Below are 16,458 nucleotides of genomic sequence, written 5' to 3' on the forward strand. Positions count from 1 at the left end.
AGGGAATGTCACTCATCCAAGTAATAACTAAATTAAATTCTAAGCTTACAGTTCATTATTTTAGTCTCTGACCACAGAAAGATGCCTGCAAATGCCCTTCTGATAAATTAATTGTAGCAATCACAGAGTTAGAAGGATTTAGAAAAATATCCAAGTGTTGTCTCAAAAATACTTTTAATCACTGGATGAATGTTTGTTGGATTCTTTACTTTTTTCCCTTTGAGTAGGTACTGCATTTACATAAATATCTGATAGTTACACACACAAATGCTGATTGTAATTTAGGTATGTAGTTATCTCTTAAGCATGCATATAAGAACAAACAAACCATGTTTAAATATATTTCTAGGTAAATACCACCCTCTTTAGAGTGGCCAGTAGCCTTCTTTCTCTGATTCTTTCTCCCCCTCCCTTGCCTCTTTTCCCTCTGCAACTTCTGGAAAGGAGTAATTTTTTGGTCTATTGATTTAAATTACATTTTTACATTTGATAGGCTTCAATGAACTTTGTCTTCCATGGTGCTTTCTATTCCCTTTTAAAAATTACTTATGTTTTTGCCCTCATAACGTTCTGTGGCAGTATGTTTCAGGTTCTCTATCAATTAGTCAGAAGCACTTGCTAAAAAATTTCCTTTTAAGTTTCCTAGTTATTTCTTTTTAATTCCATTTCTGTCTATTAGATATTCCCATTGTCAAGAAAAATTATTTTTAAACATAAATTGTATCATATTTTTTGTGACCTGGGGGCTACTGCTACTGCTGTTACTGATGCTACAGAATAGGATAAAATTCTCAAGTGTGTGTATATATATATATATATATATGGGGGGGGTGTATATATGTGTATATATATATAGAGAGAGAGAGAGAGGGAGAGATAATACATATATATATATATAAAACACACTATTTCTACCTTCCCTGAATCCCACTGTAGCAGCATATTTGTTAATAAATCTCACCATATTTGTTGCTAAATTAATGTTTGTAATAACAGGTCCTGAGTAGGCTATAGCTCATGCTGCTGTACTGAGTTACAACCTAGAATCATGCTTTATTAGAGAAAGAAGGCTAAGGTTCATCTAGGACAATTTGCCTTTACTGTTAATTGATAATTCGATAATCTCATTTGCTGTTTAATTTATCAAAAGGACTGAAATGATAGGAGTCCTGTAGCATATACTGATTATTCATGTAGCTGGGTTAGAAAGTGCCATGTTCCACACAGATTCTAATAAACCACACGTGTGAATCCTTTTGTCTCCATTTTTCAAATATATGACTGTTGTAATATGTGCCAAATAGGAAGCAAATCTGGAGGCATGTCTGTATGTTCATCTACAAAACACAACTTAGGCAAATCATTTACAAATATTCTTAATGATCCTGGGATAGAAGGTGAACAAATTGATGCTCTTGGGACATCTGAAAATGATCCTTTGCTCAGCTTGTGCTTGTAGCTGTATGCATCTGACAGCACAGTTAAATTCTGAGTATTATCAGCATCATATTTCCTGGAATGAAGAAAATCATACATTGAACTTCTCACCATTCCACTGGTCTGGTGTGAAACATGCTTGTTTCTCTGGGACCAGAGCCAGCTGGGTCTTTACTGAACTGTAAAATTCTCAGAAAAGTCTTGAGCAGAAATTTATTTCACTGGAATACGATGTCTTGTCTGAGATTTCCAGGTCAGTGAGGTTTTCATCCTCACCATTTCCAAATGTCATCCATCAAAGAGTCATGGGCTCAGTGTAAGAGAGAATGTAGTTCTCAGGTGTGTTTAGACTGTGTTTGCAGCATTGATGACCAGAATTAGGACAGTCCTCATAATTTGGTGATAGACTTAATTTCATGTCAGTTGTCAACAACTAATAATGTGTTCTTTGACCTTAAAGGTATAGGAGGAATGTCAATGATTTTTTGGGATTTGTAGGCCCACAGCTTCATTTAGGATCAGACATTAGGAAGCTTGGCTTAAACCAATTGCTTAGGAACCTTCATTTCAGATGCAGAAAGTATAGAGAGGTTAGTTTTATTTATAGTTTTAAAATTTTCATATTAAATATTACGTGAATGCAAGCAGTTAGAAAATAACAGCTCTTCATATGAGTCCATATGTAAATACAGGGGTTTTTTTTAGGCCTACCTGGGTTGGCACTTTACTATTTTCCCAGACTGTCTAAAAGGTCAAGTCACTGTTCTGGGGTAATCTCTGAAGTACATATTAGTGTACTAATGTTTACACTAGAAAAATTCTGTACACTAGGCTAGAGTGTACAGACATTCTTCATATATTTAGAGAGAGAAAGACAAAATTAAGTGGATTTTGTCACTTCCAGGCTGAGAAATGTGGCAGTAGTGACTTTTGCAGCAGGTGGGTCATGCAGCTCTCCTAGTGGCACAGCAGGGCTGTTGAACACCTCCCTTCCCTTGTACCTAGCCTTAGTTTCCATACACACCAGAATTGCAGGCAGAGTCTAAACTTCATGCTTCCCTGCACTTGAAGAGGAGAGATGATACTTCTTTCACACACACTTTGCTCCCTGTGTGTCAAAGCTGCACAAGTGGTTCTCCTCTTGCTCCTGAGATATGTATGGCTAAAGGGTCAGGTGGGACTAGGCTGTCATCCCCCCAAAAGTTATGTAGTTTAGCCACAGCTAGCTTTTTTCCCCATATTTCCTCAAGTGAACAAATATGACTCATGGGTATATGTTCCAAGCTGGTCATACGAAGTATCACAAGGTATATGATGCAGAATGAGCTATGAAGTAAATCTGGATATGGTTTAGAAACATCAAAACAATTTATCTTTACACAGAATTCTTAGTGTTCAAAAAGCCATTGCTGCAAAAGAATAAGTAGGCTGAGGAACAGACTAATTGGTGACCTTTAAACTGATTAGATGACTTTTAAAGGTCCCTTCCAACCCAAATTATTCCATGATTCTATGACTATACCCCACTTCAGAGGAACTACCGTGATCAATAGCAAAGACAACACCCTTGGCGTACTCCACAGTTATTTTGATATCAACAGATCTGCAAGGTGAAACTTGACTTTTAAGGAAGGTAACATTTATTGCATTACATTCTTCATGATATAAAATACAGTTTCAGTTCTTTTCTAGACAGTATTGTATCAATGTAATTATACTCCCCCCAAAAACCAAGACTGTGATACTCCAAAGCTCAGCTATTACTGCTCTGTTTTGCATACTAAGTTTTAGCTCTACGTATTTAAGAATTGGTATTGCAAACTCTTCATTGTGGCACAGAAAAGAAAAAAAATTATATTTACTGCTGTTAAAACTATTAATTTCTGTCTCTTTCAATATTACTGTAGCATTAGAAATCTTGGAGTAAGATGTAAGAGTGGAAGTAAGTGAGTCACATTTTAATCCATATGAGTTTCAAGCCTCAAGAATCTCCTGCTAAATAGTCATTATTTCAGGGGGGGAAAAAAAAACAAAAAAAAGTCATGCTGTTTATTCCACTAGCATAGTCATTTCCCAAATATTACTCTACTAGTGGAACAGGGTAAATATCTAAAAATATACACATCTTTTCCTCCCAGGAATGCAAATATGTCATCAACTGTATTATTCACTGGAAACGGCCCATTTGTCAACATCACAGAAGGAGTGAACCACAGCCTAATATTTACAAAAAGGTGGGTAGAGTGAGGTTTCTTCCTCATACAAATGATAACTTGAAAGTATGGTGGTGATCATTTATACACTAATTTCTAGCTCAAATTTATCTGAGAGGTAACAAGATTCTGTATATTGTCTGGACTATAAATATATCTAGGTTTTATTCTCTGTCTACTGATGGGTTCTGGGTAACACTGGGCAACTCTTCCCCTTCTATTCTTCTCCACCTATTGTAAATTAAAAGGCAAAAAGATGCTTGCTACATTTTTAGGTAGCATTCAGTAAAATCTTAAGTGAAGTCTTTATCCATTTACTATGGGAACAATAAATACTGATATTTTAGCAAAACATTTCTTATCTAGAAATCTCTAAATTATGAATATATGATATAGTAGAATTTAGATGGAGTGACATTCACCCATAATTATAATTCATCATCAATTTTAAAAATATAGATATATATAATGACTTCAATTGCTGTTTTTCTGCTTATAAGAGGGTTTACTGTGCACATTTTTCTGGAATCTTACCAAAAGCATTGAGGCAGAAAATTACTGTCTAATTGCTAAAATGCTGAAATCGTGTTGAGGATGGCAAGAGTCCATGTTCTTTCAGTTTTCCTTTATAAACACACCACATAGTAATAAAGCAGGAGAGAATTATTATTTTTCTATGCTCTATTTTATCTCCGGGGAAAAAAAATAAAACATACGTTTTATGTCCCAATTATACTCCCAAACATTTATTTATTATTCTCACTGGTGGTGAAAGTATCTTAAACTAATGAAATGTTACTGCAAGCTATTTTTCTTTTTTTCTTGAATCGATGTCTAAACCAGAATTGCCACAAGACATCTTGAAGAGTAGTAATGATTTAAAGATTTCTTCTGTTAATATCAATTAAACACTAGAAAGTGATTAATGCAGGAGGAAATGGAATAAATTCATTTATCTTAGTTGTATTTCTATTGCAGAAATAGGTGTCTCCTACCATGTTTCACATGGACAGCTGATAGGAATCATTTTACAGGGTGACACCATTACAGATTGACACACTGTTTTTGTACATATCATGAATGATAGAAAGATCACACAGACTAGATAATTCAAACAACCGAATTCATTAACTGGTAATCTAATTACAAAATGTATTTCTCACATTGCCTTTGGTCTTTACTCAAGTGCATCCACCACTGAAACAAAGGAGGGCACACATAATAGGACTTGAAGGCTGCAGTGACAGAGACAGCAAAAGTGTTCTCTGATGCCCTTAGGTAATGTGATTTTTGGCAGGATAGCTTTGTAACAGTGCAGAATCCTGCCTGGTAGATATATGTGAGCAGATTCCACAGGGATAATTGCTTTTGCCAGTTCTAAGTGCGGATCATGCTCAGAGATATCTCCAACCACTCCAGATGTCTGCCTGGCATGCTGTTTGGTAGCTGACACTCAGGGAGGCACAGGGGTTGGGTATTCAGCACACCCAATGCCTCTGCTGCCTTTTGGCCTCTCCTGTGCTGACCAAGAGGCAACTGAGGACTGTTGGGCTGAAGTGCAGGCAAGGAAGTGCTTTTCCGGCTGGGAGAAAGCTTCAGGAAGAAGAAAAAGCAGAGGTCCATGAAGTAATTTCTGCTAAAGCAACCAGTAGGTACTGGTGAGGGGACAAAGACCCTTGGTACATGTGACTCCTTGCTTTTATGTAAAATTATAGGGACAAATCTGACATGTTGGGCATTCATTTGGCTGGTTTATTCATCTACCTATAAGAAAGCATAGGACCAGATAAATAAAGGAGCTAATATACAACCCCACTGATCACCCTCTTAAAGCCTATGGAGGGAGCTTGGTCAAGAGTATCTAATTGCTATGTTTATGCAGAAGATGGTCTTGGTTTCCAGTGGGTTTGTGCATTTCTTGTTGTTCTCCTTGATGTTCACCTCGCTAGAAAGGGACACCCTTATGAAGCCAATGTAGATTTGAATACAAATTACAGAATTTGGTTTCCAACTTTTAAATTACAGCTTTAAAAGATGGTGATGGGAGACCGTTCAGAGGTGAAGGGATATCTTGTTCTTACCCCTCTGTAGTGAAGGTTTAACTAAGCAGGTGCTGGGTGGTTACAGTTCCCGCTTTCCTCCTTGTACCACTGTGCCATCAGGAAAATGTCATGTCAGGCAATATTTCCCCCACAAGAGACATCAGATTTTAGAGCAAACATAGTGAGGGATACATCATATGTTTAAAGTAACCTTCCCTTTTCCTATTTAAAAATTATGTGGAAATGCACACTGTAAACAAACCATTGGCAGACTTTTTTTTTCTCTCTCTCTGATGTATTTCTGTGTGTATCAGATAGAAATTGCTAGCACACACACTGTCTCAAGTGTTTCAGATTCATTACAAGCTATGAACACAATCTTAAAACCTCTGGGTGTCAGAAATGCTTGAGTAGTTTTGATCTGTGATCTCGTGCTCCTCAGCCTCTGGCTTTATATCTCTGCTAAATAATTTCTAACCTTGCAGATGCAGCTATGTATTTTACAGTGCATTATTATCTTAGTAAAATGATACAGTGGTATCAAACTATCCTTTTAAATTCTTTGGTCACACTGATCTCTAGTGGTAAGGTATTGAAAACATCTCAAAAGATAAGAAAAAAATGCCATAGGCAGTTACAATTTTACTGAGAGTCTGTCACAGACAGATGACTCATTTCCCTAAAACACAAGGATGTCTACATTTATTTCCATAACATAAACCAATTAAGTGTTCATTGGAGGGGAATATGTAAATTTAATCTTATATATTGCTTAATGTTGTGTATTTATAGCTAAAAATAATTTAAGCATGTGGGATAAATTATTTTCTTTAACAGCTGGATACTGATAAACTAATGGACTAATGTACATATATGTATGATTATATACATTTATGTATGCGTGTATGTTTATGTATTTGACAGTCATTTAGAGCTATCTGGTGTGCAGATACTTGTGATTTAATTGCACTTTCCTTCTAGAGAACACTGTTTGAACAACCTGGTGGTTCATCTGCAATGTAACATTCAATGTAAGTACTTCAGGAATATTTCCCAGGGAGATCAAATTGTTCAGACCATAAAGCCTAATGTTTACAGCTTGAATGGAAAGGTTACGGATTGGACTATAAAAGCTATAGTCATAATGATATAAGCACAGGAAAATTTACAGTCTTCACTTGTTTTCAGTATTAAGTATTCACTAGAGATGGATCTATACCAAAAACATATATAAAAAATCCAGAAGATCTGAGGAAAAAATACATCTAAATCCAAGTTATAAAGTTGCATCTTGATTTCAGCTATAAAACACCAAACTTTTTTCTGCCATTTTTGAATAGCAGTTCAGATTCTACAAAGCCTATCTTTTCCAAAAATATTGAGTAGTCTAATAAAATTTACTATATCCCCTTAATCTGTTTTTTTTTTCCTTTATTTTAGCTTGTGGAAAACACCTGGTAACTCAGACCAACGCCACAAGGATTATAGGTGGAAGTGACGCCAGAAGAGAGGCTTGGCCTTGGATAGTTTCACTCCATTTTAATTTACTACCTGTTTGTGGAGCTTCCCTTGTCAGTGACGAGTGGCTGGTGACAGCAGCACATTGTGTATATGGGTAAAGTTCATGGCACTCAGAACTAACATATTCTGACACCCTCCCAACATCAACTACCCAAACAGTGGGTAGTCACCACTAAAGCTCTGTTGAAGTATGACCTGAGAGATTTACCAGTCCTGTACAGAGCAAAACACACTTTCAAAAGATCCTACTGAAATCCCTGGGAAGCAGCACTTTTTAGAGTGCTTCCAGATGTTGACTTTAGAATAAATTAGAAAATTTATTTTCAAAAAAATTTACTTTAGAATAAATTCACAAGTGCCTCTTTCTCTCCTCTGGCTCCAGGGCATCTTTCCAACTAGCTGAAGTGGCCATATGACATACATGCCACATCTTTTTTATTTTAAAGATAGTGGAACACTTGTTTCATGTGCAAGTTCACTAAGGAGGTATCAGACTATGAATAAATTGTGACACTGATATAAAAAATTAACAACAAGCTCACTGTTTAATGACTGCTTTGAATCACTTGTGGGCTCAGCTAAAAGCTCCTTTACTTTCTGGTAAATCCTCAGTCCTTTAGTGCAGAGAATCATGGAAACTAAGCAGCATTTTCTGCACAATAAAGAATTGCACTTTAAATATATGGTATCAGTTCTGAGCATTGGTACTTAATCAGTAATTAATGTGGGCCTCCATAAATTAGTTGAATCCCTGCCAGTGGTATAAAGGATGACATCATACCCCATAAAGGTAAACTCAACGTTGCCTGCTCCCACTGTATACTATCATAGATTGATCAGGATTTACTGTGCATCACTAGAATGAATCTTGATTTATGTGCATTGATTAGGCAGTATTGGATATCCTCTAGATGGTGTTATTTGTACCATTCAAATAAGTGATGTATATTTTCCAGGGTTTGCTTTCATCTATAATAAAAACAAATGTAGAAGACACTTAGGAACTGGAATGGTAAAAAAAAAAAGAAATATCAATATTGAAAATTATAGTAGAATTTTCATTATAAATAGCTAAATAGTAAGGCAGTGGAGACTGTGCCAAAATATTAATGTTGCCTCATTGCACGGCAGGAGCTGCATCCCACACAAAGACACTGAAATGAGAAGGATCAAATCCTCTTAGTTTCCACACAATAAACCTACAACTGCCTTAATACTTCCTTTTTACTTGAATCACCCTTTTATTTTCACTTAAATTTAATTTTATCATCTTGACTTTGCTAGAATTTTCCTAAATCAGAGCTTGCCATTTCACACCTTAATTCTGAACATTTACTTAAACACTCCTAGTTTAGAACAAAATAAGCCCTGATGTCAAAATAAAAAATCAGCAGAAACCAATTCAGTACAACAACTAGGCTGAAAACATATTTCTGAAACTATAAACTGGTTGGTTAAAAAATAGCAAATAATTAAGTTCTTTGATGAATACAGCCTCAAACCAGCATGTGTAGCTCAGGGGAAAAAAATGCAGATTATTATTTTGTCTTTGCATATCTATTTAGATTTAAAAAAAAAAGAGAACAGTTTTCTGAGTCTATGAGCTGCAGCGTTTTCAATGACATCTTAGATCTATTATTCTTTAGATATTCCATTCCAATTTTCTAACTGGGACCAATATCAATTGCCTGGTGGGCAGTCAGCAGTATCCTTCATAGTGTTTAAGAAACCATAGTAATTTAGTTAATGTATTTTCCTCCCCTGAGCCACTGTCTGATTAATTCATTATAAATAATGCATTATAAGCTTACCATAAAAAAATCAACAACACATATCTGCAGTGTGGATGTTTAAGATAGTATTACCATCACAAAATTGTGAGCACACCTATTTATTTTGACAAAATGTGCAAATGCTACGAATTACCATGAGGCTACACATCAGCCTTCTATCTAACACATATTTTTCAAAATTTTCATTAATCATTCTTAATTGTGAGTACTCCTTGCAACTTCTAGGAGGCAATTAAAACCATCTCGATGGCAAGCAGTCCTTGGCCTCTATGCTCAATCAGATCTGACTCAGCCTTCAACAGCAATTCGAAACATCGATCGAATAATTATGAACCCTCATTACACGAAGCAAACAAAAGACAGTGATATTGCTCTAATGCACCTACAGCACAAAGTGCAATATACAGGTGAGCTGTTGTTCTCCCATAAAGCAGATTTACTCTGTCATGCAAAACTGTGCTAAGTGTGAGGGTGGTCGGGTGGCTGTACATTTTTTACATCCTGGAGTCAGCCCAGTGCTTCCTGGATATCTTGCCCAAAAAGTGGGTTTGAATTAATGCACATCTTCCTATGAGACTTCACAAAAACCTGAACACGGGGAAGAGGTTGAAATGCACTGTTTGTTTCTCATTCACAGATTACATACAACCTATCTGCTTACCAGAAGAAAACCAACAGTTTTTACCAGGAATTAACTGCTCCATTGCTGGCTGGGGTAACATTGAGAATGCAGGTGGGTCATCTGCTTGGAAAATTATGACAGGCATGCAGCTGTGAGGGAAAACTTGTTTCTCACTCCACAGGAGTTGCTAAGGTCAAATAGTTTAGAGTTACTCCTCCATAAGAAAATTTGGGAACTATCCCACTCCACCATTCCTTCTCTAAAGCAAAGTGACAGAGTGTTAACATATTTATTGGAAAAAACATACATATCTAAGATCATTAAACTATGAAGTAACCTTATTACATCCCCTTAGAAGTTATGATGACTACTTTCTCAACATGAAATATGTACATCTTGTATCCAGACATTGGGTGGGGGAAGGGGAAGATTAGTCTTTCTGACAATGTGAAAATTATTTTCCCCAGAAGTCAAGCAAACTGACTGCTGTGTGAAATGTATGTGCTGTTTGTATGTCAAATGCTCCAGATTTGGAGTCTCTATGAAACAATAAACATGCCATTTCACTTCTGCAGTTGCTTGGATGCACTGCCTTCTACATTTCAGAATAAAATTTCTTTTAAAATTTTGGGTAGGAATTAGTAAAATAATCTTTTATTAAAACTGCAAATATTCAATCCAAGTTGCACAATGAATAGTGAGGAAACACTCCACAATCCAAGTAGTGAGTTTATACTCATTGATTTTAGTAATCTTGATTTAATTATAACCAAATTCAGTCCCATTACACAAATGAAAGACAGAATTCATGCAACGAGCACCTTTTAATCAGTGCCTGTGTTACAGGGGCATAAGCCTGAAATGGTACAGCAGTGAACTAGGGATTCCTGCTGCTTGGGAGCATGCCTAGCATGCTGGAAAAGGAACAAAACCATCAGTGTTCCAAGCAGGATGTACATATTTATTGCTGCAGGTAAACGTAATTTGTATTTTCATCAGGTCCCACTTCGAATATATTGAAAGAAGCAGAGGTGCCCCTCATTTCAAACGAGAAATGCCAACAATGGATGCCAGAATACAGTATCACTGAGAATATGCTCTGTGCAGGATATGACATGGGAGGAATAGATTCCTGTCAGGTAAATACAAGCAACTCACTTCCACTGCTAACATATACCAAATCTAGTTACTGAATAAAATGCTCCCTGATCCTCCAGTCAATAAAACTAGGACAAACACTGTCCATGAATGTAATTTCTACCCACAGCATTCTGCCCATTGAATACTTTGTCAGGATACAAGTTGAAAAAATAATTTTTTTTTTTCATGTCATCTTGGCATAAACATGGAGGGAGTTAAATAAGACTGGAAATTTTCTGCACTTAGCTTTGAATAATTACTGCTGAGTAATTCTATGAAGGAGAGAGGGACATGTTTAGGGAAAAGCAGAGAACAGAGAAATAAACACCAAATAGATTGAAGTCTCAGGAATGCTTCATGAAGGGAAAGGGAGAAAACAACGCTGCTTTTCCCCAGAAACTGTAGACTTTGGAGACCTTTTGTCAGTGGATGCCATAGTATTTCAGAGAGGCTGCCTTTCTGCATTGATCTCCTACGTTGCTTCCTAAGAGGGTTAGTTTTTATCCATTCCAGCTCTGCTTATAAACACACTGCTTCTCTTTGAGGGTGTACCCAGAACTGGCTGTCACATAATTTTTCGTCCAGCAATATGGAGTCTATGGCATGGAGACTGGCTGGTTCTCCTCAAACCTGATAAGGAGCACACTCACACAATTGTTCCTGCCTAGCTCTCCCAATTTAAGCCTTCACCAGGTGCAGCGACTTTGGTTAGTTTAGTCCAGAAGGAGGAGTGTGTGCAAGCATAATGCCCCTTCCTTCTGTGGCCTTTCTTTTTCCTTTTTGTTTTCTGAATCTCATATTGGAGGGGGAAAAAAAAAAAAGAGAGAGAGAAAAAAAGTTCAGCACCACGGGCTGATACAGAGCACAAGTGACCAGTGCTGTGATCATGACCATTCAGCCATAAGCAAAGATGAACAAGTGAGTCCTGTGAGCACTTCCCCCTTTAGGCTGCTGTCACAGCCTTTGAACATTCTGGGATGCCCTAGAGTTATGGGCAGAAGTATTTTAATGGCCAGCTCCTTGCAGAACTCTCCAGTAAAGATCTATTCACAGGGCTATTAGAAGAACCAATTAATATTGGTTCAACTAACTGGATAGACAATGAAAAATAGTCATTGTTTTCTTTCTCATCAAAACAAGACACTCATGTCTGACTCATCCCCCAGTCAGGCTGTGGGATGAATTAAATTCTGTCCCTATTGCAATGCTACATCTGCTAAACTACTGAGAAGGAGGTGTGAGAAAAGGACACCTTCTCTTTTGGAAATCTTGTGGCCTTCTTCTCTAAATTTGAAACTGAAGAAACTCTGAGGTGACTGAAAATAGAACTGTGTTTTGGTTGAATATATTCAACAACAAAAAAAAATCTACACATTTACCCAGACTTTGTGAAAGATGAAGGGCTGAAGGTAAATGTAATAAGCAAAAAGAAAATAACTTGAAACTCAGTTCTGTACTGAAAGACTGGTAAGAGTTGAAGATCATGTCATTAAAAAAAAAAGGAAGAAAAAAAGGAAATCTATAATTTCAAAAATTTTTTTCACATGGAAATATTCATATTGATCTCACTTCTTGGTGCCCAAGTCATATAGGGATGCAACATCTATTATTAAAGCATCAAAACAAAACATCATTTTTAAAGCATCAAAACAAAACATCATAAGCAGGCTCTTCTTCAGAGATGAACAGTTCACTTTTAACTTTTGAATTTCTTATTGCAGGGAGATTCAGGTGGTCCTCTGACATTTGAAGATGGGGACAAGTGTTTTTTGGTTGGTGTAACATCATTTGGCTACAAGTGTGCACTTCCTGAACGACCAGGAGTGTATGTTCGAGTCACCAAGTTTGTGGACTGGATCAAAAATGTCATCTATTAGCTGGGTATTTTTTAATTATAGAGATATAATTGAAATGTTGAAAGTAAGCCAGACTGGCATGTTAATCTCACAGAAAAACTGAATAAATATTTAAATTTTGAGGAGGAAAATATTAGTAACTGAAAACTCCATTTCCAATTGAGAGCAATATTTCAAAATAGATGTTGTGGGTTTATTAATAAATAGTTTTCTCATTTTACTTTTTTTTTTTTATGTGAGGGTGTGGGAAAACAGTTTCTTTGAACACCAGTCCATTAAATGCACAGTGGAGGGTTTTACAAAGCATGGGCAGTAAAAAAGAAAAATATAAAAAGTTTCCAAACTGCAAATGCTTTAGTGAAAAAGAATCAAAATTATTAATATCAGGTGAAAAAAACACCTGGTTTTATGTTTTTATACTGTGTTTTTCAATGTGCAATTTGATTTAATGCATAGTCAACTCTTTCCCGGTGATCTGTCTGAATATCAAAATAAAGGTTTGTTTAAACTGGGCTCATGGGAGTCCCTCTGCATTGCCTATTACAAAAAGTTCTGGAATGAGGTTTATGGATTGTGCATAAGGGCTGATCATGTATCATGCTCCTTTCTAATGAATAAACTGAATGTTAGCTGAAAGTTCTCTCTTGTGTAATTCATTTGGAATTAATAGAGTTAAATAAAGATTGAATATAGCTTTTTAGTTTTCTTTCCAGGCAAGTGTTTTGGCAATTACTCAAGCAATTATCGATATGGGCTTGTGCACACCCAAGCGCAGACTCACAATACTGCAACTTCCTCTCATGAAAAGTTATGTTTTTTTAAAAGCATCTTACAGTAATGATGCTTTTTCAAAAGCATCTTACATCTACTCCTCCTGGTAAATAAAAAGTAATAGGGTTCCTATATTACATGCTTTTTCTGTACTTTTTTAGTACAGATTTTGTGCTTGGTATAAAAACTATCAGGATATCCCATTACGCTATTCTAAAGGGAAAGAATATGAAGAACAAAAAAGGGGAGGGTGTATCTTCTTGAGCTCTTTTATAAATAGGTTTCTATTAAAATATGTTGCAATGCCTTAAATTCCATGGTTCCTTAATGTTAGTGTAAAATGATGAACTTCTTTCTTTCTGTTTTCACCCTAGTGTAGGAATTTAATGCATTTTTAATTCCACAGTGCCAAAAGTACAAACTGCCTTTTCATTTACTGTGTATGTGTATCTTCACATATACATACCAATGTATGGTTCTGTAAGAAGCTCACAGATTTGGTGCTTACAATGCTAAATGCAGATATGAAGTGCTAAAAATACAAGGCTCATTTGCAAACACAGGCTGGTGGTCACTGATAAAAAAAGCATCAAGTCGCAAACTGCTTCCAGGTCTTCATAAGCATTTGAGAACTATGTCCAGAACAAAATATGTATCATTATCAAGACACCTGTGACCACAAGGAACACATACAAATGTAATTAAGCCAGAGAGAAGGTATGAAGGTATATTAGACACATTCCCTCATATAAAACACACAGTTTTTAACATTAAAATGTTAAAGGTGCAAATTCTATTTTTCATAGTGGACCACTTCTTCTGTTACTCTCCTTCACTTGAAAGCAACCACTGAAAATAAACTGCATTCTGCTAGCAGTAGAAGCTGACTTGGATGAAGCAATTACATTAAAATGCTTAATTAAAATGAGACGTGATTTCTGTATTATTTACCCTACACCACCACAGTACATTTTGCTTCAGTTTGTTAACAAAACACAAAAGCCAGCTCAAAACAGATCCAATCACTAGAAAAATGTGCTTCCCAGAAATAAAGGAACATACTTTTATTTGTGTGTATTTTTTTGCTTCACAAAATGCAAAGCATAGATATATTTTGAGGTATATATTGATAAACCATCCCATCGCATTATAAAATTTCCCATTATAAATTCTGTCATAGAAATGTAGATGTTATATAAATTATTATAATTTTAAAAAGCCATTTTATTTCAACTAATTTATATCTCTATAAAACTTAGTCAATCCCATTCTAGCCTTCAGTCAGCATCCATGGCTTCAACTGCCTGTGGAGAAATCATTCAATACTATGTTGAAACACTTGAGCAGCATGGATTATTTGCAACTGAGTCACAGTTCCAAGATGCTTTGAAACAGAGGACAGATATGGCGATATGACACAGAATTATTTTGACCCAATAGCCAATATTTCTTACTCATACACAAAAGCTGAGTACACTATAATAAAAACACTGCATGCCACTTTCCTCCCTTTACACAGAGTTTGAGTGGTCCATGCTGATGACTGCCCAGAAATTGCTTTCACTCCTTAAGAAACACATCTGAAGGTATTTGCATTAGCCTAATTGCTGCATGGAAATCACTTCTGCTGTGTTAACCATAATATCAATTGCTACACCTCAACATATCCTCTAGATGCAAGAAACATGAAGAAATAGTTAATCCTTACATTGAGTTAAAGGGAGTTAATCATTCAATACCATAAAAATAACTAAGTTCCTTTTACTGCAACTGTTGCCAAGAAAGAGGTCTCTCTTGCCCTCAGCTGAATTGAGCAATAATTACGTTAGGAGAAAAATCAATTCCAGTCTTTCTGATCACACAGGATCAAAGTATTTTCTCACCACAGAGGAAATTGAAGTTGGGGATTGAACAGAGAAAAAAGTTGTGACTGATTGGAAAAACTACAGAATATTTTCAGTAGGAATAACAATACCTAACATGAACCACAGAAGAAGGCTTCTTTGAAGAGGAAGTAAAAACATACCATAACAGCAACTTTAAGATGTCTCCAAAAGTGCTTCAGCAACTAATTACACAATTAGTATTAACGGCATTGAACTCTCAAATATTTTTTTCTTTACTCAGAAAAAATTGATGCACATTTGTCTCTGAACTCATGTGTTTAACATCAGCCAGCACAATGCAGACAACCCAACAGTTTTGCTTCAGTCGGTCTCTCCCCAACACCCACCCAGTGGTAGTTTGGAATCTGTGTTAAAACCAACAAGGTTGAACTCATGCTCTTGAACTCTTGCTGGAACTGCAGTAAAACCCCTTAACTTTCTGCTCCAGCACCAGGCTGTCACCAACAAATCAGCCAGAGTGCTACTGCCATCACCCCAGGGCCGCTCCTAATGGCTGGTAAAACCATTCTTAAGGCACAGAAAGCTCTTAAGGAACCAGAGAGAATGGACATTAATGATGTTAATCATAACTCTAAAAGCAGACTTTAAATGTACCACAGTTACCTCTAAATCTGTCCACCAATTAACATAATTAATGCTTTTCTAGATAATAGTCTGAGTAACTTTGGGATCAATCTATTAGTGCCGCTTCCAAGAAATGCCATTTGTCTTCTCTTAGTTCCAACATTACATTATTCCTAACAAAGTATTAGCTATATTTAAATGATCTTTAATGTCTTTTTTACATAGACTTACTGAAACAGTAATCTAAATCTGGCCCACTGTGAATTTTTTTCCATCAGAAAAAGTAAAAAATATTTTACTTGACTAACAACTAGTAGCTGCCTTCAAAGGACACCTCATTAATGAGGTATCACTTGCCAAGTTATTTCTGTTGAGCTTGGGGCAATATGTCAAAAAAGTTATGGTCATTCCCTGGCAAAGTGAATTCATTCTATGACAACAAATTGATGAATCCTTGAATTTTGCCACATCAGGTTGATGTCACAGCATGGTGGCTGTCTCTGTCAGCAACTCTGTTAATATTTAATAAAATAATATTTATACCTGAGGACCAAAAACTGTGTTGTGTACAAATAAACACTAAACAAATATT

The 16,458-nt window shown here is 36.1% G+C and overlaps 1 protein-coding gene across 1 annotated transcript in view; it reads left to right on the forward strand.

Annotated features, from left to right (window-relative positions):
• Positions 1 to 12,645, forward strand: part of TMPRSS15 (transmembrane protease, serine 15) — a 53,529-nt gene extending 40,884 nt beyond the window's left edge. Inside the window, exons 22-28 of the mRNA XM_017807883.1 lie at positions 3,576 to 3,671; positions 6,674 to 6,723; positions 7,133 to 7,307; positions 9,232 to 9,413; positions 9,644 to 9,739; positions 10,628 to 10,767; positions 12,490 to 12,645. Coding sequence (XP_017663372.1) covers positions 3,576 to 3,671; positions 6,674 to 6,723; positions 7,133 to 7,307; positions 9,232 to 9,413; positions 9,644 to 9,739; positions 10,628 to 10,767; positions 12,490 to 12,645 — 895 coding nt within the window. The remainder of the gene's footprint in view (positions 1 to 3,575; positions 3,672 to 6,673; positions 6,724 to 7,132; positions 7,308 to 9,231; positions 9,414 to 9,643; positions 9,740 to 10,627; positions 10,768 to 12,489) is intronic.
• The last annotated feature ends 3,813 nt before the right edge of the window (positions 12,646 to 16,458 follow it).

This window comes from Lepidothrix coronata, unplaced genomic scaffold (assembly GCF_001604755.1).
Source record: "Lepidothrix coronata isolate B3197 unplaced genomic scaffold, Lepidothrix_coronata-1.0 Scaffold21, whole genome shotgun sequence".
NCBI classification, from domain to species: domain Eukaryota; kingdom Metazoa; phylum Chordata; class Aves; order Passeriformes; family Pipridae; genus Lepidothrix; species Lepidothrix coronata.